The sequence below is a fragment of the Kryptolebias marmoratus genome, linkage group LG1, assembly GCF_001649575.2.
Source record: "Kryptolebias marmoratus isolate JLee-2015 linkage group LG1, ASM164957v2, whole genome shotgun sequence".
In the NCBI taxonomy this organism is placed as follows: Eukaryota; Metazoa; Chordata; class Actinopteri; order Cyprinodontiformes; family Rivulidae; genus Kryptolebias; species Kryptolebias marmoratus.
The window spans coordinates 29,931,582-29,954,317 of record NC_051430.1 but is presented as its reverse complement, the minus strand read 5'-3'; the positions used below and the strand labels follow the sequence as shown (position 1 = coordinate 29,954,317).

General features: G+C 42.1%; 1 protein-coding gene across 1 annotated transcript; it reads left to right on the top strand.

The window, feature by feature from the left end:
* Positions 1-337: 337 nt before the first annotated feature.
* Positions 338-18,453, top strand: cds1 (CDP-diacylglycerol synthase (phosphatidate cytidylyltransferase) 1). Its single transcript, XM_017430840.3, has 13 exons — positions 338-701; positions 4,629-4,786; positions 7,507-7,603; positions 7,725-7,822; positions 9,135-9,274; positions 10,118-10,176; positions 11,279-11,361; positions 12,148-12,235; positions 12,524-12,592; positions 13,302-13,454; positions 13,591-13,710; positions 14,080-14,183; positions 14,601-18,453. Exons 1-13 carry the CDS (start codon positions 633-635, stop codon positions 14,734-14,736), a joined length of 1,374 nt encoding a protein of 457 aa, XP_017286329.1. The 5' UTR covers positions 338-632; the 3' UTR covers positions 14,737-18,453.
* The last annotated feature ends 4,283 nt before the right edge of the window (positions 18,454-22,736 follow it).

Sequence of the window (22,736 nt, the reverse complement as noted above, 5' to 3'; positions counted from 1 at the left end):
CAATAAGAATTGTATTATATATTTTTTTTATTTTAGCAGTTTCTGATACCAAAGCTTTTATTTTGTTTGTTTGTAGCATCATGCTAGCAGGAGCATTAGCATAAATGTTTCGGTGTATGTATATGAGCTAATATGCTCTGCTTTAAATAGTTTCCGAATAAATAACAAAGTTTAAAATGCAATAAGCTAAACATTTGAGCATTAAATGCTGCAGGAGATGTTTTAAAAGTGTTTGGTGAATTCAAAGTCGTAACAACAAGCTTCCGGTTTTGGAAAAACCAACTTCTGAAGTATGCCTTTACTTTGAAAGCTCTGACCGGAAGCGGTTATGGAACCTTTGCGGCAGTAGGAGGAGAGCGGACTGCGGCGATAAACAAACCCTGGCTGGCAGGTCGGGGCGTCCTGAGGAGCCGGTGTCGCATGTCGGGAGTCGGTGTCAGCGCCGGGTGACTTTCAGGGAGGCGGACCTTCTTCATGGACAGCGTCTGGGTCCGACTGGAGTTAAAAGCCCCGGAGTTTGTTTGATAAAAGTCGCGGATTCGACCGCCCTCACCCCCCTCCCCTTTCTCCCGCCTGCCCTCCCGGAGTCTCAGGCGGCTTATGTGACACTTCGGCGGAGGAACGAGCTAACCATGACGGAGCTGAGGAAGCGAGGCGGCGGCGGAGGAGACCCCGACGGCACCGACAATATCAGCGACAAGGTAGGGGCAAGAAACGGCTCCCTCCCGGTGTCGCCCTGAAAACAAGTCGGGCAGGTCGGACTGGCAGGTTAGCCGGGCTGGTTAGCTGTCCTGGTTAATCCTGTTAAAAACAACTCGTGTTTTTGGTGTGACGTTCACGTCCCTACCATAGATTAGGATTTCACAACATTATTCATCTGCTGGTCCTGAATGGGTCTGCCTCGAAGTTGAATGTTGCGTTCAGGGACCTGAGGGCCTCTTAATGTAATCAATTAAAGGCTTAGGTCTGCCTGAATCTGACTTTATGACTGCCAATAAAACGTTTTAAACAGGTTTATGTTAAAAGAGCTTTAAAAGAACTTTTAAATGACACTAAGATCATGTATTTGGGTGAGAAATTAGGAAAGTTACAGCGTTTTAAAATAAACAAACTGGGATAAATATAAAGTCCGGAGCTTTAGCTGAATAATGTGAAAAAATCAAAACAAAAATTGGCATAATTTTAGTTATTACTTCCAGTGAATGTTCAGAAACCTTTTCAGTGATTAGCATGATATTAATTAGCCAACTTTGATTAAATAACCAGTAATAAACTTTTATTTACCTCAGAGAATTTACTGCAGACAATCCTGTTATTATGTTGTGTAGCTGCTGGTGTTTGGAGTACAGGTAGTTAAAAACATAAATTATTAGTTTATTAGGTCTTTATTATTATACGTTTATTTTGCTCCTTCAGGAAAATCAAGCAGCTTTAGTTGAAGCAGAAGGTCAAACAGTAAACAAACCACAAAGTGAATTCTGGGTCTTTTTTTTCCTGATTATTATCAGCCCAGATTCCCATTATTCCAAAGAAAAACGAGATTCAGTGCTGAGACGAACAAACCTGCTTTAAACGCCTCATTCTGATCGCTTTAGCTCATCGATAAAACACTGATAAAGCTTCTTTAAAACATCGTTTTACCTGCAGTGAAAATACGTGAGTTTAAACAAAAACATCTTTAAAATGCAAATGTAGCTGAGCTGGAGGGAAATTAGCTGCAGCCTCGAACGCCAAAGGACTGATGGAACTGGCTGAAGATGAGCTGAAAGCTGAAAGGAGCAAAACACTGGCTAAAAGCTAATAGTAGCAAAATGCTAGCTGAAAACTAAAAGTGCTGAGAAAACAACAATATGTAGCAAAATGCTGCTGAAATGTAGCAGAAAGGCAGCTAAAAGCAAAAATATCTGGTAAAGGCAGTAAAATGCTAAATGAAAGTAGCAAAACACTAGCTAAAAGCTAAAACTAGCAAGTTGCTAGGCAACAAGTAGTTGTTGCCAAGCAAAGTGTGAGCTAAAAAGTGATAAAAAACTGCAATATGTAGCAAAATGCTACCTGAATTTAGCAGAAAGGTAGCTAAAAGCTAAAACTAGCAAACTGCTAGCCAACAGGTTAAAGTAACAAAATGCCAGCTAAAAGCTAAAGGAAACCAAAAGGTAGCTTAAAAATTAAAATTAGTGTAACGTCAGTGAAAAGCAAAAAGGAGCAGAAGGTAAAAACGGAGCCAGAGAGCTGAAGAGGTCAAAGAGAACGAAGCTGCTGAAGGATTTCTTTTAAAGTCTAAATTGAAACAAACATCCAAGTCCCAGCAGCCACCTGGTTCTTTATTAAACATCATCAGCTTTAAAGTGTTTGAGGTGGAACTGTAAATATGAAGATGTTTGTGGTTCCACACGTCGGTCTGAGCTGCGCTGAGGACGTCTCCGGTGTCGATCTGCTTCCAGGATGATGAAACTTGTTTGTGTTTATCATAAAACATGCTGTCCTGCAGGTCTGAGACTAAAAACAGCTTCTCTGCAGCTCATGTGCATCTAAACGCTGCTTCCTGTTGCTCAGTTTAATGTCCCGGCTCGTTCATCCTCACCGCCTTCAAAGAGCGTCCACGTGTCCCTCAGCCGTCCCATGAAGATCCAAATCCAAACACGAGGATTGGCGGCGTCCTGAAGTTACTTCCTGGTTTCCATCAGGAGTGGGCTTTCTTTGGTAGCTTGTCCAGGAATCAGTTGTCCTGCCTGTTACTGGGACAACTTTTAAAGTTACACTCAGACAGACATACCAGGATGATGATGATGATGATGCTTGTGCCCCAAAATGTCTGCTTGTTGACCTTTAACTGTATCACGGTGTTGTTTTGTTATGTCAGACCCAGTTTGCTGATCTGCTGAAACAAACTGGGTCTGTTTTTATCTTCTGATGCCACTTTTAGCTCGTGTGTTGCTGATTTAAGCTTTAAGAACTCTGCGCTTTCTTTGTTACGTTTTCATGGATTTCTTTGGTAAATGTTTCCTCCTGTGATCGAGACACGAAGGGAGGGACTGTGACTCACCCAGAGCCGTGGAGAATGTTGGGAAAGAATCAGTCTTACCGCTCGGCGTTTCAGCTCCTCTTCTGTTGATCCTCGGAGGATCTGAGGGAGAAATAACCTCCTCCTGTCTGATTAGGACACGACTCCAGGATGAGTCAGAGCATCACATGACTTGTTTTCTGGAGGTTAAAGGAATGCTTTGCTCCGTCACACGCCCTGCAGAAACACCCGAACATTGTTTACAGACTGAAAACGGTGAAGAAAGATCACTTTGCTGCAGCTGAGGCGCTTTGAACTTCTCACCTGCTTCGGTCTAATTTCAGTGTGTAGCCTGCTGCGTTTACATTTCCACGGTATGCAGCAGTAGCTGTAGCAGCAGCAGCAGCAGCAGCAGTAGCAGCAGCAGCTGTAGCAGCAGCAGCAGCAGCTATAGCAGCACCAGCTGTAGCAGCAGCAGCAGCAGCTATAGCAGCAGCAGCAGCTGTAGCAGCTGTAGCAGCAGCAGTAGCAGCAGCAGCAGTAGCAGCAGCAGCTGTAGCAGCAGCAGCAGCAGTAGCAGCAGCTGTAGCAGCAGCAGCTGTAGCAGCAGTAGCAGCAGCAGCAGTAGCAGCAGCAGCAGCAGCAGTAGCAGCTGTAGTAGCAACAGCTGTAGCAGCAGCAGCTGTAGCAGCAGCAGCAGCAGCTGCAGCAGCTGTAGCAACAGTAGCAGCAGCAGCAGTAGCAGCAGCTGCAGCAGCTGTAGCAGCAGTAGCTACAGCAGCAGCAGCAGTAGCAGCAGCAGCAGCAGCAGCAGCTGCAGCAGCTGTAGCAGCAGTAGCAGTTTTCTTCTTGCTCTCCTGCAGACTTTCTGCTGTTTCAGTCGTTTTAATATCAAAACCTTCAGCTCATGGGTGCTGGGACTTTTGGTTGTTGTAACTTTTTTATAATTTTCAAAATATATAATTTGTTTTACAAAAACAAAATCCTCAAATAAATGCACTGAGATCTCTTCAATTAATTCAGAAACTTTACGTTTTTTGAAAGCTGATTCAGCAAACTTGCTTCTGCTACTTTCAGCTTCTAGCCAGCCTTTTGCTACTTTTAGGTTTTAGCTAGTTTTGCTTAATTTAACCAGCATTTGCTCCTTTTAGTTAGTTTAGCTTTAACAACTCAGTTTGAGCTTCTATCGGGTGAAGCTCCAGCTTCATGAGATTCAGATAAAACTTTGTTTTTTATGAACATCTTGATTCTTTTCTTTGACAGTTTAGTATAGAACATATTTTGCAGAGGTTTGTCCTGGAAGGATCTTCTGAAATGTTTGTAAAGTGGTTGTAACCTGTGTCAGATGTTTCCGGCTTGGAAAGGGCTCGTGATAAAACCTAAAAAGCGTCCAACCTGAATCCCAGCCAAGTTTAAAATACTCCCATACCTGTTCTGCAGGTGAGAGGTTAAACTCTGACCTATTAAACCATCTGCTCTGTTCAAACTGCTCCACTTCCACGCTCTCCGTGTTTACACCTCTGAAGCTCTCAGAAGAATGAAACGAAGCTGCTGACATGATTTATTTTCTGTGGTTTAAACGTGTGACAGGTGTGGACTCTGAGGCTCTGTTCTTGTTTTCCGGCAGGAAGCTGACGGGGACGACAGGCTGGGCCTGCCAGGCGACGCAGAGGGAGAATGGGACTTTGACTCCAAAACAGACACTCCAGATGTTCCTCTGTCCACAGCTGACACAGACAACACTCCAGAATGTCTGAGCAAAGCTCTGCAGGGGCTGCCGCCCAGGTACGCTTCCTGCTTCTGCTCCTCTATCACACTTATACTGTCAGATCTCCTGAGCCGAAGAGGAGGTGGGTTCTGCTGACCCGTCCCGTCCCGCCATGGCTGTTTAATCAGCGAAGGAGTTTCACTCTAATGTCCTGTCAGAGCCACAGCACAGCCAGAGCGTCTGAATGTACTGGATATATGTCATCTTTTTGTGTTTTCTGCTTTCATTTTAAGGTGGAACGTCAGGTCAGGCTTTTAATGTAGAGTTGGACACACACACACACACACACACACACACACACACACACACACACACACACACACACCTGAGGCAGGAGGTCTTTTGATGTCAGACTGATCAGAAATCAGGAGAGAGGCCAGTCAGTTGAGTTTTGGGACATCTGAGCCTCGTTACACCAGGATTACTAAATAACTTCACACACGACCGGCGCTGAGCTTGCATGATGGTGCAGATGCTAATAATAAAGTTTATACACAACCTTATTTGTTTAAAACTTAATTATCCTTAGGTCTTTGCAATAATATGTCACTTGAGATGAAATAAACCGAGTAGAAAGATTTGTTTGACTTTCTGATGAGTCTCCGGTGACTTCAGCTCAACCAGAGGCTGTTTTACATAAAGCTGTGAAGAAGAGGAGGGTGTGACCGGCAGGTCTGCAGGAGGCAGACACTCACCTTCCCTCTGCTGGCTCCCTGTTACAGACTGTATGCTGCAAAGAGAGAACAGATGAGAGGATTAGATTAGATTGCAACTACTGCAGCTGTTATTATCACATGTGGTGAGAAAGGAAGAAGGCAGCGGTGGAAGCTGCAGGATAGTTTTTCATGACGCAGCTGTTTTTCTGCTCCATTCATACAGCAGACAGCAGGCTCGGTGGTCCGTGCAGCCTTTAGTGGTTTCCTCTCTTTTGTTTTGCTCTCAGTTGGACTGAGCCTCAGAGCTACAGACACTGCAGGATGTGTTGCGTTAAAGACTCCAGAGGACACGATGAAGCGTCTTCAGGCCTGAATTTTAATGCAGAGGAGCCTTTTTTAGCCTCCTGAAGCCCTCTAACTGCAGAGAGGAGGAGAAGCCCTTGTCACTTCGGGTCTATTTGACCCGAAGGCCACAGGAGGGTTAATAATAGTCGTGAAACACGCCCGTGGGAGGGACAAACCAGTACTGCATGTCATGGCATGCCGTACTGGTTGGTCAACTGTCAAAATGTCTCCTGATCAGTGATGCTAAAATAAGGCCTCTGCTTTGCTTTAAAACATGCAGGCATGTGTTTTGTTTTCAGGCTTTTTTGTCTATAAATTGCTTTTTTGTGACAGTAACTTCTGAAATTCATTGTCTAAAGAGCTCATTGTTGTAATCTAATCAATGCAAACATACACTTACAGGCCCCTTTCTTAGGTCTGCCTTGCTAGTGCGGTTTTGTTTCATTCTTCCTGGGACTTTGGTCCTTATCGACACGATGGAATCTCCCGTTCCATCACATCCCCAAGCTGCTCGATCGGACTGAGAGTCCAGTGAATCCAGACTCATCAGACCAGGAGGCGTTATTCCAATCACAGATCTGAGAGGGAAATTGGATCCTTCCCTTAAACTGAGCAGTCATGTAAATACAGCAGTGAAAGCCTGCTTCTTTCGGCTAAAATGAACCCCATCCTGTCTAAAAGAAATCTTGAGACAGTCATACAAGCTTCTGTAATATCTCAACTTGATTACTGCAATGCGCTTCTCTTTATGTTTTTTTTTAAATTTTTGGCTTCTGTTGCATCTGGTTCAGAAAGCTGCAGCGATGCAGACAGAAGAGCTCATTTCCACAGTTCTGGCTCTCCTTCACTGGCTTTCAGTCCACTCATTTAAAATGATTTGGTTTGTTTTGAAGCCTTTTACCAGTTCTGGCCCCTCTTATCTCTCTGAAGGAGGTCAGCAGACCGGATGCGTTTAGAGATGGTGTTAGCTCGTTCTGCTGCAGGTCCAGAACTCTGGAATCATTAGGCAGCTCGTTAGGCAGGCTCCCTGTCTTATCTTATTGTGCTTTTTTTATTTATCCATTTGTTTTAATTGTTTCTTAGTTTTACTTCTGTAGATTTATGTATAAAGTGGAATGGGATCTCTTATTGTCCAGCGTTGGTGAGCCTGGGTGAACTGCAGCCTCAGTTTCCTGTTCTTACCTGACAGGAAGTGGAACCAGGTGTGATGTTCTGCTGCTTCGAGGTTGCTGTGATCAGAGATGGTTTCTGCAGAGCTCGGTTGGAAGGAGTGCTTATTTGAGCAGCTGTTGCCTTCCTGTCATCCTGAACCAGTCTGCCCATTCTCCTCTGACATCAACGAGGCTTTTTTTGTCCACACGGCTGCTGATCACCGGATATTTTCTCTTTTTCGGGTCATTCTCTGTAAACTCTGGAGATGGTCGTGGAGGAAAATCCGAGTAGATCAGCAGTTTCTGAAATTGAGCCACTTACATCCCTGTTCTGATGCTGAAATTACTGAGTTGCTGCCAAGTGCTTGGATTATTAGCTATTATTATTATTATTATTATTACTGTGGCTTTTTCTTTAGCAGCCTGGGTTCTGCAGATGTTTTCTCTGAAAAAATAAATAAAAACTTCTTGTATAGATGTAAATACTCACAGGTGGCACCAAACGCAGCTGATTAATAAGCAGACAAGCTCCTCTGTTTTATTGCTGTAAAGACAGCCTTGTGTTGCTGTTTTCACTCTCCGCAGGTGGAAGAATTACTGGATCCGAGGAGTTCTGTCCATAGCCATGATTTCAGGCTTTTTCCTCATCATCTACATGGGACCGATCACTCTCATCTTTGTGGTGAGTGACAGCCATCCAGACTCCTAACAGGACATGTTAGACAACTCCTAAAAAGCTAAGAATATGTCTGTGGGTGTGGAAAATTGACCCCTGACCCAGTTTTCTCCATCATCTGATGCAGGTCATGTGTGTGCAAATCAAGTGTTTCCATGAAATCATCACCATTGGCTACAGAGTTTATCATTCCTACGACCTGCCTTGGTTCAGGACTCTCAGCTGGTGAGGAAAGTCAAATATTTTACATCTTGGACAGAAAATGAAGATATATTCTGCTCATACATGATCTCAGGTTTTCTGTCAGTTCTGGCTTTGAGCCTAATCTTTCTATGATGCTGTCTGGATGATTCATCAGTAATTATTCTGACATATCTTTATGTACTTCTGGTATCCAGGAAGAGAAACCGTGCCAGGACTGGTTTCTTATTGCAGACGCACTCTTTTTTTTATTGACACTCGGCCAAATCAGAAACAAACGGAGCAGCCATGAAAAGTCTGGAGTTCAGTTTGAGTATTTTCCAAGTTGAGGTATTTATGGAGGAAAAAAGAAAACGTTTGGGTTTCTAGATTGTTTTTCTTCTAAAAACGTCTCAAACAAACAACAATAATGTCCACTCCTGGTTTATTTAGGCATCATCAGGATTATTAACATCTGAAATAACTAAACAACAAACTGAAATGACAACAATCTGAAACATTCAGTGACTCTTGGATGAAGAATGACTCTCAGCTACTACCACATCAACGTTTACCTCAATATCTGTAAAACTGTGTGAGTTTTAGCTGTTTTTGTTCTGGCCACTGTTGATTAGCTGTGGCGGCCAAATTGAATTGGACTGACAGTTGCAGAGGTACAGCCAGTGATTACTTCCTGAAAGTTTGAACAAAATCCAACTTTTTATTTTCTATAAACATACAGAATTAAACTAATTCCACTGAACACACACTGTAAATTTAGAGATATTTAGATGTCGAAAATGTCTTCAAAATGTCTGGAAATGTCTAGATTTTCAGAATAAAAGATGTTTGAATCCTGCATTTAACAACAAACCTTTAATTATTGCATGAATCACACGTTTGTGGATTCATCTGAAACTTTCTGACGACTTTAAATGACTCAGCTCGGCTCACCTTTTTTATTTCTTGCATCCTCAACTCTGTTCTGTTTCCAGTTTGTTGTATCTGAATGTTGCTTTTCTGTCTGTGACCCCCCCTCGGAGCCTCGGAGCCTCGCTCTGACTTCTGTGCACACTTTGCATACACACCCACAGCCTGTGGCTGCAGGGCTCAGTGCAGCTCGGGGCAAAGATCACTGCCATGCTGGAAGTAAACGAAAGCTTTCGCCAAGGCCACCGCTCTCACACACACACACACACACACACACACACACACACACACACAGCTCAAACAGCAGGTCAATATACTGTAAAGAAACTTATTGACCCACACCTAACTTCACCGTTTTCACCACCAGCCACAACCTATCCAGAGAGAAAGTGTGCAGAGTAAATAATCCCGTCTTTTTTTGCCTCAGGTACTTCCTGATTTGTGTCAACTACTTCTTCTATGGTGAAACGGTGGCAGATTACTTTGGGGCCTTGGTGCAGAGGGAGGAACCTCTGCAGTTCCTGGCTCGCTATCACCGCTTCATTTCTTTCGCCTCGTATTTGGCAGGTGAGGCCGTCCTCGAGGACAGCGTGTCTTCTGTGTGTGGGCGGGGACGCACCTGCTCGTCCCCTCGCGTTAACGAAGCGAGTCAGGTTTCACCCAGAAACGCTGCTCACATCCTCCTGATGCCTCTGATTCAACTAGCTGCAGACACAACAGAATCTTTGTGGTTTTCCACATTTAACAGTTTAAAGTCACCGTTAAAAGGTTTGTTAAAGGTATGAACTCCAACATAGGGAGGTTTTCCTGAATGATAGCAAACGGTGCAATTTAAAAGCATTTACTCTGGTAGTTTATCAGATATCCTGATATATAATTCTGAAATGCGGGTCCACATTTAATGTAAACAAATCACTCGGCTGAATCCAAACCAGGTAGGCAAACAAATGTGGCTGTTTCAGTAAACAAACGTGGAATTTTTGCTAATTTTCTTTACGATATACCATCGATATGAAGAAAACTACTGTGTGGACTGTTTCTCATTTTATGATTTTTTTGTTATGTTTGATTTTTGACTCTTTGCACTAAGTATCTTTAATTTGTTGCGAGTTAAGGACTAAAATATCCAGTTTTTGCAAGTATTCAGACATTTGCATTGTACTTCTGTCAGTATTTCCAGTTTGTCCTTGAAAATAGAAACAAAGAGACACAATCGGCTGTTTTGGCTCCTTCGGAGGACATTTTCTCCTTCGTGTAAACATATTTGATATCTGTTATAATCAGACTGGGTGAGGGTTAAAATGACTCATCAGTGGTTTGCATGAGTCGAGCAGAACTCGTTACAGTTCATTCAGTGTTTAATCTTTGATTTAAACAGGAACTGACAGCATGTTGTTTACTCTTTCACAGGTTTCTGCATGTTTGTGCTGAGTTTAGTGAAGAAACATTACCGCCTGCAGTTTTACATGGTGTGTATCAGCAAAGTAACACCTCCCCTGCTACATGAACTACATTAATCCTACTGTTCATCACTCTTTCACTGCTTCCTGCTCTCATCGTGTTTCAGAAGATATTGTGACGTTAACAGAGTTTGAGTCGCATTTATGAAAAGCTGTGTCTTGATGAGCTCATTTTTCTGACAGAAAATAAGAGAAATAAACGCACATTTCCAAGGATTAGTGAGCTCAGAGCTCAGTCAGCTTCACGGTGATTTAACCATCAGCTCTGAGTTTATTTACAACAGAACGCTCCTTAAACTGATGGCCTCTGATCGATGCAGCTCGTTAAAGTTTACAGTGACCACAGAACAAGAGAAACTCGCTCGTGCAACGTCCTGTACTCCACTTTGATCAATAAAGCCTTTTTTTAAGGATTCTGATAAGTCTGACTCAATTTAAAGTTCATTAAAACTTGATGCCAGAAAAGAAACAAACACAAAAGAATATTCAGAATATTCCCAAGTATAGCCATTTGAATCAGCCGGCAGCTGAGCAGACCGTTCTTTTTTTTTTATCATTTCCCTGAACCACTTTGCTGCAGTTCAGTAAGAGGTCCTACAGCCGGCCTCAGGACGGTTTGTGTTTAATCTACCAAACATACGAGGATAAAAGAGGTCCAGACCTCCGAAGGTGTGCACTGACAGCTGGATGTGACCCTGTCTTACTGCCATCCAGTCGCTCAGAACTGTTTTACCAACAGCTCTGAACATTCACACTGAGCTGCAGGATTACTTTCCCTAAAGTTTGAGCTCTGGTTCCTGTACGGTAATATTTTGTTAGAAACCCACAGCTCTCTCTCTGTCAGCTCGTCTCAGGCTGCAACACTCCAGTTTCATGTTTGTCTTTAATGTGCATGCGACTTCCCAGACCTCCTGTATGAATGCTACACTCAGTCCAGTACTCTTGGAGAGTCCTCCATCGTGCACCTCCTGCCTGCTGCTCTCATACATGTGATGGTGTCGCTCTGCAGCATGGCTCCGTCAGCTCCATCCACCTCAGTATTTCTGAACAAGCACAGCTACATTCCAGTGCAGTGAAACTGTGGTGTTTGTGTTTGTGTTTGCCATTCCAGTTTGCTTGGACCCATGTGACCCTGTTGATTGTGGTAACTCAGTCCCACCTTGTCATTCAGAACCTGTTTGAAGGAATGATCTGGTAAGCAGGACCCAGACAGACTGCAGGAATCTGCCTTGTTGTGTCTGACTGTGGCATCACTCACTGTTATGTTGCTCTCTGCGGAGCTTTTTATTGTTAATGCAGAAAAAAAGAGCCCTGAAGCAACTATGCTATACCTTAACAAGCTATTCCAAAGAGGAAGGGAGTTTCTACTAATTACCTTTTGGTTTTTACACAGCTGGATAAAATATAAATTAAAAACAGAATGCAATAATTTGCAAATCTCATAAAACCATATTTTATTCTCAATGGAACATAGTAAACTTATCTTTTTTTTATAAGGTCATTTTGAATTTTATGGCAGCAGTTTGTCTTGAAGCCAGATGTGAACAGATGTGTCTCCTCTGGACCAAAGAGGAGAACTGTTCTGAGGTCCAGCCTGCCTCTCTGATGGTATGGGGGTGCATTAGTGCCTCTGGAAAGGATCTGCTCCCATCCAGGACTGTTGAACAGACAGAATGGGACAACCTCAGGTCCAGATGTTTACAGGCTGATGATACAGGCTGATGAGGGAAACATCTGGAACATCTGTAAAGAGACGAGTTGCTGCCGTAAAGTTCAACCTCACCTTATTTTTTCCTGAAAATAGTTGTTTTTTAGTTGAACATTTGATGTGTTCGCTGTGTTCCACGGGTTTATGACATTTGCAGATCATTTTATTCTGTTTTCAGTTACATTTTACACAACGTCCCAACCTTTTTGGAATTAGTCTTGTTCTTATTTACAGCACATTACTCATCACGGCTCAAATATCCTGCTTTCTAGGTTTATTGTTCCCATCTCCATTGTGATCTCCAACGACATCGGGGCTTATCTGTTTGGATTCTTCTTTGGGAGAACTCCACTTATCAAGGTAAATCAACCCTCTTTAATTACTTTAAGAATTTAAATTTGTGATGTTGTTTCAAGGTAAATACAGCTGTTGAGAAATGTAGTTAGTCTTAAAACAACATCTAAAGATTTTACATATCTACTGCTTTTTTTAAGCAATATTTCTAGTGAAAGTTTAAAAATTTCTTGCACCTCCCGTCTTCAGATGAAGGATTGTTGTGGAGGAAAGGGATTTATTTGAAATCCCAAGCAGTTTGTGTTATGTTGTTTTGTAAATTGACGTCTTCTCGTCTTCTGTCTGCCGCCGCAGCTTTCACCCAAGAAGACGTGGGAGGGCTTCATCGGGGGCTACTTCTTCACTGTGGTCTTTGGCTTCCTTGTGAGTAATCAGGATTAACGGTTTGATTCCGTTCCGTTTGGAGCAAATAAATCCAGAAGCAGAATATCTGAGTGTTTGTCTGCAGCGGTTGTTTTAGAAAGGAAGGAGCTGCTTTTAATGTCGGCAGAATAACCGTCTGCACAGTTTTCATACATCAACACTCACCTGGTGTTCAGTTTCTGTCTCAGCTATCTTTTTATCTTTTACAATCAGTTCCTTTACTCGATGACAGTACAGAACTGTGCAAAACTTTTAAATCAAACAGATCATATATCTGATGTTATTTTCCGCTGCCTTTCACGCCGGTTTCAGATTCAGATGCTGTTATGTAGTGAAATCTCATACAATGTTGTTGTGAACGACTTTCAGCTACAACTGGATCAATTTTAGCTCCGTATCTGTCAAATCGACTGTGTTACAGCCTTTTTTCTGCAGCTGTTACGAACAGGACTGACTCCAGAAGTTAATCAGTTTTAGAGGAACATCCAGTGATTCTTACCTGAAAGTTTCATTAAAAGAAAACCTTCATTTAAAGGAAGATTTTGCGCACCTCTATCATTCTCCTTCTCTATTAGCTCTGAGATTCTGTATTTGGGATCTGTCTCAGCTGCTGCCACAGCAGACTTTAGCTCCGTATCTGTGAGGTTGTCGGAGTTAAAACCTTTTTTAAAGCCTGGTATCAAACATTTTCCCTTGTTTCCTCCCTCAGCTGGCCCACTTCATGTCTCAGTTCCAGTACTTCGTGTGTCCGGTGGAGTTTAACAGCGACACCAACAGGTTTACGGTGGAGTGTGAACCCTCGGACCTGTTTGTGATGCAGGAGTACACGCTTCCTGCTGGGCTGCAAAACACTCTCAAATGGGTACGATTTGTCTCGTCTTGATGCTTTATCCTAAAACCGTTTGCATCAAGAACGTTTCTGTATTATTGTAAGTAAAGTCTTTAAGCCGTAAACACGACAACGACCTCATGAGGTGGACTTCCTGTTTGTTTTTCAGAAAACTGTGAACCTGTACCCCTTCACCATCCACAGCGTGTTCCTGTCGTCCTTCGCCTCGCTCATCGGCCCGTTTGGGGGCTTCTTTGCCAGCGGCTTCAAGCGAGCGTTCAAAATCAAAGTAAAGCGTCTGATTTTCTCTTTTCTCAGACAATTTTACTGTTGTAATTGCTTTCTAAAAGGACTACAGTTCTGTGGTTTATACGGTGCTGTGAAACAGAATGTGACGAAGAGCAGAGGCTTTATTTTTAAATAACTCTTAGCTCTGCTGTTAGTCCTGCAACCCTTCTCCTCTTCTCTGCTCCAGGAAGTCCTTTCTTAAACAACAGATCGAGTCTCGGTGTTTGTCTTTGTAGAACAGCTCCATCTAGGGGCGTTTACAGTTTATAGTAAATAATATTCTTTAAGTAATTTGGTTTCAGTTGAAAGGAGTGATCTTGTTTTTTATGATCACATATATTATCTGAACCTGGTTTCTCCTCCTCGTCAGGACTTTGCCAGCACCATCCCGGGACACGGAGGCATCATGGACCGCTTCGACTGTCAGTACCTGATGGCCACCTTCACGCACGTCTACATCGGCAGCTTTGTCAGGTAAGGAGGAGGAAGCGAGGGAGGAGCTGGGAGGGAAAAAGTTCATGAGAAACAAGTCAAGGATTGTGGAGCCGTAATCTGAAATCAAGAAGTAAACTTCATGCATGTTTCAGTCAAAAGAAGAGAATAATTACTGATAAAATAAAGTTCAGCTGCAGATACACACTCAGTCCTGTCAGTCTGTGCACTTTTTATTAAACCAACATTCCTCTCTTTAGTTGCTCAACTCAACAGAAAACTAGAAGCTGAAAACTAAAGATCTTATGACCAACATTAAAAAGTTCACTCAAGGAACTGCCTTCTTATTGATATTTGCAGGAAAATAAGATTTTAAAGGTTGAACAAGGTTTACGGCAACGCGGCGGGTGATATGCATTCCTCATCATCACGTTCACATGTGTAACTGTTCTCCTGCAGAGGGCCGAACCCCAGCAAGGTGCTGCAGCAGCTGCTGATGCTTCAGCCGGAGCAGCAGCTCAGCATCTTCCACACCCTGCACTCCCACCTGAGGGAGAGCGGCATGCTGCCCCCCGCCGCCACCCAGGCCGAGTGACGCCCCGCCGGAGGAGTGTGTGAGATGCTTCTGATAGCTCGGATAAGCACCACCGCACACACACATATGCACATTAGATTGCACGTTGTGTAATTCAGGTCAGAGCGTTCATCATCATCGTCGTCGTTGGCTTCCAGCTCTAAATCACAGCTTTGAACCTGAAGTGTCTCTCGAACAAACAAGCAACAAAGAAAAACAAAAAAACTGCTCCGTCATGCTTCGGCAGGAAGTCCCCATCCTTAAAACTCACTGAACTGCAGCGACTTTAAAGCACACGGCTCTGGATGGTGAACTGCTGACTTTGCACTGACGTTTACTCTCCGAAAGAAAGAAAACAAACTGAGGAGCTCCCACCAGCATAAAGCGGGCCAACAGACGAACTGCTGCCTGCTGCTTCATGGGTGAAGTCACGACGTGGCACGGTTGGTAAACTTCCTGTACAGATAGTTTTATAGACGTAACGGTACTGACTCCACAGCATATCACCACATGTAGCATGTCCTGCCTCAGACTCCTGCTAAAAACAACCTACTTCCACACATTAGGTTTATTCTGACTCTCTGACTTGCACAATATCGGTCCGTACAGATTGACTTTAGGCATGCTAACGTAGAGCATCATCAGCACACTTGAAACTTGAAGTAATGTGCATAAATGTACTGCAATATTTAGCTGAACAAAAACCTAATATATATATATATATATAAATATCTACTTATGAAGACTTGCTGTGGGGAAAAATAGACTTAAGCTGTGAGAAATTATATGCAACAAGAGATAAATTAAAAACTATATATTATTTGTAGCTTTTAGCATGAACAAACCATATTTTAACAGATGTAGACTTGACCCAAAGTTATTTAGAGGGTGTAAGCCTTGCTGAAATAACTGAAAAGGTTATAAGATGATAAGTTTAGAGAAGAAGATCAACACGACTCTCATGTCTGGGTTCGGAGCTGATCAGCGTAGCTTACCTGAGACAGGAAGTCCTGAAATCTTCCTCCCAGGACCCGGAGAGCTCACACAGCTGAAACAGACACATTTTACCATTTCTGAGGAGGAGCAGGAGCAGCAGCGCTTGTTTGGTTGTTTGTTCACGCAGCGATGGAGTATCCTTCTCCTTCTTCCTCCTGCCTGAGTTTAGGAGGCTTCGATAATAAAAACAAATGAATGTGGTTACAGTGAGTACAGCTCACATCACATGCACACAACACTGAGTTTGAAAACTGGGGGTGCTGCGTTTCTAACGAATCAAACATTTTGTTTGACAGGTGGACTGTAGGGCACCGTTAACCTCAAACTGAATGAATCAGACAATACGCTGGCTCTTTGATTTTATTATCTCGTCGTAATGACCTGCTGCTTCAGATCCTTTCCTTTAAAATGAATCAGAATGACCCAGGCTGCTGTGCAAATTAAGCTTTTTTTTTTTTCCCAAAATTGAGATTTGCATAAAAATAAGCCCATAAAGACACCATCAGGTGATCCTGTAAACTAAAACAGCTTGTAATCTCATTTAAATCAAAGTTTTCTAACAGGTTCGTTTTCAGAAATAATCCTTTTTCCAGCTGTCGTATCGCAGGGAAATCTTTTCGGATAATATTTGTCATCATTATGAAGCTTCCACTTTTCAAATCCAGGGCTGGAAACCCCAAAGACGTCATTCTAGACCAATAAGAATCCAGCTTTCAAACCGGCAGCTTGTTGCCAGGTGAGAAATCACCAAATTTTAACAAACAAGCTTCTGAGATGAGTTTGAAAGCTCCCTCCCTGTGACTCGTTTTGCAGCGCGGGTCACGTTTATATTAATAATTAATGAAGAGTTTTAATGTGTGAGCTTTACGGGGAACCATTCATGCTGACATGAGAGTGGCATTAATCTTCTGATATCACCCGCAAGAATGTTGGAACTATTCCTTTAATAAAGGTTAACTTTAGGTTAGTTTTAGCTGCACTGTAGGGTAAAGGGGGGGGTTGTGGTGGGGCGCTTTTACAGATTAAATCAATATTATCTGAATGTAGTTTGCAGAATAAGATGTGTCTGCACTGCTGGAAAACCGTTTGGAAGTGGTGGAAGTGGAAGCAATATGCTTCCTTGGAATCTGGATCAAATAATTAGGTTCTGTTTTTAGTGAATCGTGTTTACGGATGAGTGCAGCGTTTGTGAAGAGATTCTCCGACTGCATCCAGATCTCTGGAGAGAAATGTTTACCAAAGCTCCGGGAGGGGGTCGAGCAGTCCGATCCCTCCTGTCCCAAATCTGCTGCTGCTCTAAAAACCCAAAGCAGAGACTTGGAGCGCTACCATCAGCACGTGGAATGTTTCATGGAGATCACAAGTTCAGAGAAGTCCTAATTTATTTGTAAATTTTGTCATGTTTATGTCTTTTTTTCTCTCATAGAAGTGTGTTTTAGGGTGTATTCTCTAATCTGAGCTAAGGTAATTTTTGGGACCAGGTGTTTTGTGTCACACACACACACACACACACACACACACACTGCTGCCCTGGTTTATCTGTGTCTGATATCGGAACGCTCTGGAGCAATCTGACCAAAATTAGGACAGAAATCCAAACATTTTTACGCTGGTTTAGGTGGAGCCTGGAGCGTGCCACTGGAAGATTATTTTATTGCAACAAGCAGCTGCTTTAGTTTAGTTTAGTCTCAAAGAAAGTGCCTTTATAAATGTCTACTGCTGTCTTATTTTGGTAATTACCAACAATCTGACAGAGCAGATAAATAAAACTAATGTCAGACACATCTACAGAACCATCAGCTGGAGCCTGGAGACGGTTATTTAGTTGATAAAATGTATTTAAATAAGTCAGATAAGCTGTTAAACCAGTTAAAGGTGGGATCTCACTGGGCTGTGACTGTCGAAGAAATTTCTGCTCACAAATCTGTACTCTTGGCCGCGCACATTATTTTGTTGTCCACCTCCAACCCAAACCCGTCAGTTTTGATTTGTTTTTATATTTTCTCATTCTTTATTGTCATCTTAAAGTTTGTGTATTTATTTATAAAGTAATTAGAGCTCAACAGCAATCTGAATATGATGCAAATCCTTTTATTTTATTTTATTTTTTAAGGTTTCTGCAGTCGTGAACTCTGAAGCTGCACTAGTTTGTTTTAACACTTTTACAGTTTAAATTCATTCTGTTCATTTTCTGATTTATTTGTTCAAATAAGTCTTTTTTAAAGCATTGCATTTGTTAGACAAGGCTTTTTATATTCACTCAGGACTCAGTAAAGTTTCATTTATGGTGTCAGAAGGCTTCACGGCAGGAAATCAGGACACGGTTATAAAATCGGATTCTTGGTTGGAAAAGTTTGATTTCATTCTTTTTAAATAAATGTAATAGAAACCAATAAAAATTAAAAATAGTTTTTAATTCCAGTGGCACACTCCAGACTTCTGTTTGACATTTTTAATTCCCTTCAGGTGTAAGTTATTAACTGATTTATAATTTTACTGAAGTAATGAAGGTTAGGCGTAACAGGAAACAGGAAGCTGTCGCGGTCCGAACGCCGTCTGTTTTATCTGATTTAAACAGGAAGGTTCTCAGTTTTTGCAGTGAATAAGAATAAAATGTACACTGAAGAAAGAATGTTGTTCAAATGAAAGCAATATGTAGACCTGTACTGATATCATGTTGGGGATGTTGTGAAAAAGTTTATTGTATAGAGATTAATTAAAGGTTGTTTTTTTTTCATTAAAGTGTCTTCTGTTTTTTTTATCGTAACAAAACGAGATAATTCTGCTGAATAAAATGGAATGAGCCCATGATGTGATGTCCAGAACCAGAACCTGGGTTCACCAACATCCAGCCTTGACCTTTGACCTCAGAGCTGCCTACAGATTCTGTTGATTCAAAGTCTTCCTAATTTTCTACATATTTCTGAAATCATTCTGCTATCTGCCCATTCTTCAGCCTCTAAATGCTCCTCTGACTGACCTGCTGTTAATTAACCTCATTATTAATTAATTAGTTAATAAATGCTCCTCCATGTTTTTATTTGTCCCACTTACTTTTAGAGCCCTTTGTCCCTCTTGGCTCAACTTTTTCAGATGTTTTGAAGGCATAAAATTCAAATTTACTGCATTTCTCTCTAAATAAAATGGATATCTTTAGTTTCAACATGTTTACTATCTTCCCTTGTGAATAAAGTATGGGTTTATGAGCTTTGCATGTCTTTGCATTCTGTTTTTATTTAGATTCAGACACGGGGTTGTAGAACCTGATGTGTGAAGTATGTTTCTTTTGTTTTTGTCTAATTCGGGATTTCATTTTTCATCTTTATCTCTTTTATTGCTTTTTCTGTAATAAAGAGAAGATCTTTTCAGGCCTTCTTAAGAAATATGTAGAAGATGAATGGGACAGACAGAAATAACTCAAATCAGTGAGCCGACGGTTGCATAACACGAAGGAGTGGATTTGTGGGTTTTAAGGCTTAAGTCTGAACTCCAGATGACGGATTAATTCAAGCTTATTTCTGCAGCATGTGACAGAACATTTGTGCTGCTACACATCCTAACTGGGAGGGAAAAAGGGAATAACAGCATGTTTGTTGTATTGCATTTAGTGTCCAGTTGAAGATGATCAAAATGAACCATTTTATTGTTTGTCTTTGTAACAGAGCTGCCATCTGAACTTGTTGCTCAGATCCTCTGCATCTATTTTAGTATAAAAACATATTTCCTGAGGATAGAATATAATTCCTCTTTATATTAGAGTAGGAGGCTGATTTGGAAAGGATGGGAGAGGGTTTTCCTGGCCCTCTCGTCAGTTTGAGCATCATATATTTAACAGTTTCCCTGGAGAGAGACGTTTTATTGGAGCCCCATCTGCTGAGGAGTCATCTCATCTCTGCTTTACATCCCTGCATCCTCCTGACCTCATCTCCTCACAGCACCCCACCTGAGTCTTAAAACATCCCAATATAGAGTCATAATCTCTGCTCCTGGGATGTCGCTGCCAGCCGTTTCTCCTCCCAGAAGCTGCCCTTTTCTCCCGCAGAAATGATGGAGAACTTAATCGATTCTGACAGGTGAGGAGGCCGCCGCAGTCCTCCTCACCGTGTGTCAGACCTGCAGATGGCAGCACCTTCCTTCGTGCAGCTCGTTACATTGTGTAAGGCCTCGACTATACAGAGTGTTTTTCCAATTAGTTGGAAATAACATCTCCATCCAGGCGATGTATTCATTTTGGGTCAATAGGTGGAAATAATGTTGACATTTATCAGTCAAAATAATCCATACAGGTTCAAATGTTTGCAAACATTCACATAAATCTTTTAATAAGTGGTGCTGAAGATCCTAGAAGGTCATTTAACTTAATAACTTCTTATTAGTGATCGTGATTGACTGCAGCAGGTAGATTCTCTTTTGCCAGCACACAAAGGATTTATTTGGCATCACCCACTGGACTGATCAATACTCATCTGTCCTCCTCAGGTGGAGAAATATGAAACCACAGAGTCTCAAAACTGCCATAAACTGGAGCCTGCTGGGACATCAGTGTCCCTGTCTCCTGTGAAGACAACTTTACATCACCGTGGACAGAGAGGACCCAGAAAGAAGCTCCCGCTCAGAAAACAACACTGAAACCTGCAGCTGTCCTCGTGGACATGACAAATGTCTCCCTGGACAAAGGTTTGATGGTCAGATGAGACAAAGAGTGAGCTGTTTGATCACAAGACAGGAAGTACGTTTGGAAGAGTCACGGTGAGGCTTTCAGACCTAAGAACACCTTACTCAGGCTAATATTAAACTTCTCAAAGCCCCGACCTAAACTCGATTTAAAACTGATGAGCTATAATTAAAAGCCGTATCTGAGCAGGAAGCCAACCAATTTAAATGAAATCTACAAATTCTGCCAAGAAGACAGGTCAAATATCAGCCAGATTTGCACCAAAATGAAAAGCCTGAGGTCCAGTTCAACTCATTGAGGGCCATTTAACCAAAATATTACTGAGGCTGTCTGAATATATTTGAGAAAATCCTGTATTAAAGAGCCATTAATGTCATGTCCTCTCAGTCTGTAAAAGCAGGTAGGACTGAGGAGTCACAACTAAAATATTAATCTATGACCTGATGACAAACTTACTGACACAGTTTTTCAAGTTCTGCCTGTTTTTAAGTCATTTGAATTGGTTGAAAATGTTGAATTAATATTTAGATCAAATATGATTTACAATAAATTTTATCCTCATTCATACTCCGACAGCTGCAAAGGGACTGCAAACAAACCTGTTATGAAAAGGGGTAATAATGTTCTGTTACATAAACTCACTTTTCTGCTGACATGAACATTTTTAACCTACTTTTCTTCTCCTTGATTATATCGCCGACTCACATTGGTCTAAATTGCTTCTCTGTGAGTTTTTTCTGCTCGTTAATCTCCTCGTTTACGTTCTGGCCACGTGTCGGAGTCCGGCAGTGAAAACTTTTATTCCTGGTGGTGTTGGGTCGTCATTTTTCTATCCTGAAATGTCAGCGCTGTCAAGGTGTGATTACAAAACCCTGCCGCTAATCACCGAGTCTCAAAGTGACCAAAGAGGAATGACAAGTTTTTAAATGAGTTTTCTCCCAAAGGGACACAACGGTGTGGACCGTCCCATAAATCTAAATTAAGCTGTTTCTGTACGACTATTAGAAGCTGTCATTGTGTAACATTTTAGTGACTAAAACAGATGCATGTGCAGCTTTTTTATTCTGAAACACATGAACCGGACACCAGATGTTTTATACACATCTGTAAGTACGTTTTAAAACAGAGGGAGAGTCGGTACAGTCTGCTGAGTTTACAGTTTGTTCGCAGGCAGGTTTTATTAACGTGTCTGTCTGAGAACTGGCAGCGTCGGTGATAGAGGTCAATCCCATTACACCTGGCATGTGTGCTGTCAACATACCTCAGCCCGAGGGGGAGGGGGACGCGACGAGGGACCGCTGAGGGTTGAGATGAAGAAGAGTGAGTTCATCACTTTGACCTGCATCCTGCATCAGCGACACAAAATCTCCTCATCGTCCTGTTTTACATTCACACATTTGCATCCAGCCGCAGTTTTGTTGTTAGTTTTTCTACGTTTTTTTGCAGGGAGAACATATATTAAGCTGTTGGACAGATTTCTGATCATCTGTGTCATCGGCAGGGGAGAAGAAGGCGAACCTAGAGTGCAGACTCATCTTAAAGCAACTGATTTATTAAATAAAAACAAACCAAAACAAAAAGGCTGACGTGGCAGCAAAAACTAGAACTAAATACAGAACATAAACTTGGAGTGAGGAAACATGAACGAAGGCCAACAAGCAAGGAACCGAGAACAATGAACCAGCGGAGAGTGGAGGAGAAGACCGGGTTTTTAAACACAGAGGATGATCGGTAAGTGGGCACAGGTGAGTGATACTCATTGCTGACAGGTGGAGGTGGGTGTGGCAGAAGACTGAGGAAAAACACTGGAAACAGAGACAGCGCAAAAAAAGAAAACAACAAAGATAACTAACAAAAACCAAGAAAGACACAAAGAAAAATCCAAAACCTCACAATCTGCTCACGGTTTGTGGGAATTATTCATGCATCAGACGGTCGAACCATCTCCGTTTGCTGCACTGAAGCCAAAATATTTTTTGTATTTGGAACCAGAGTCTGCCTGCTATGGGCTGAAAGTCCACAGTAACAGCTGTTTGGTTCTGTATGCATCAAATAAATCAGCTCCAATTCAGTTCAGTTTCTTTGTAAAGCTGGCACCGTATAAAAGGAAAGAAACCAGACAAAATCTGTTTAAGGAAGCCAGCTAATTGCTTCAGATCTTCAACTCATCTCAACCCCTCAAGTAGGCTTCAACTTCCACGTTACATTCTTGTGTCTAGTTTTATATACAGGGGTTAGACAATGAAACTGAAACGCCTGTCATTTTAGTGTGTGATGTTTCATGGCTAAACTGGAGCAGCCTGGTGGCCAATCTTCATTAATTGCACATTGCACCAGTAAGAGCAGAGTG

Excerpts from the sequence above, each read along its gene's own strand:
- cds1 (XM_017430840.3), top strand. The coding sequence starts at position 633 with ATGACGGAGCTGAGGAAGCGAGGCGGCGGCGGAGGAGACCCCGACGGC. Across the intron at positions 7,823-9,134 it reads TGGTTCAGGACTCTCAGCTG|GTACTTCCTGATTTGTGTCA; the intron begins GTGAGGAAAGTC and ends TTTTTGCCTCAG. Across the intron at positions 13,455-13,590 it reads TGCAAAACACTCTCAAATGG|AAAACTGTGAACCTGTACCC; the intron begins GTACGATTTGTC and ends TTTGTTTTTCAG.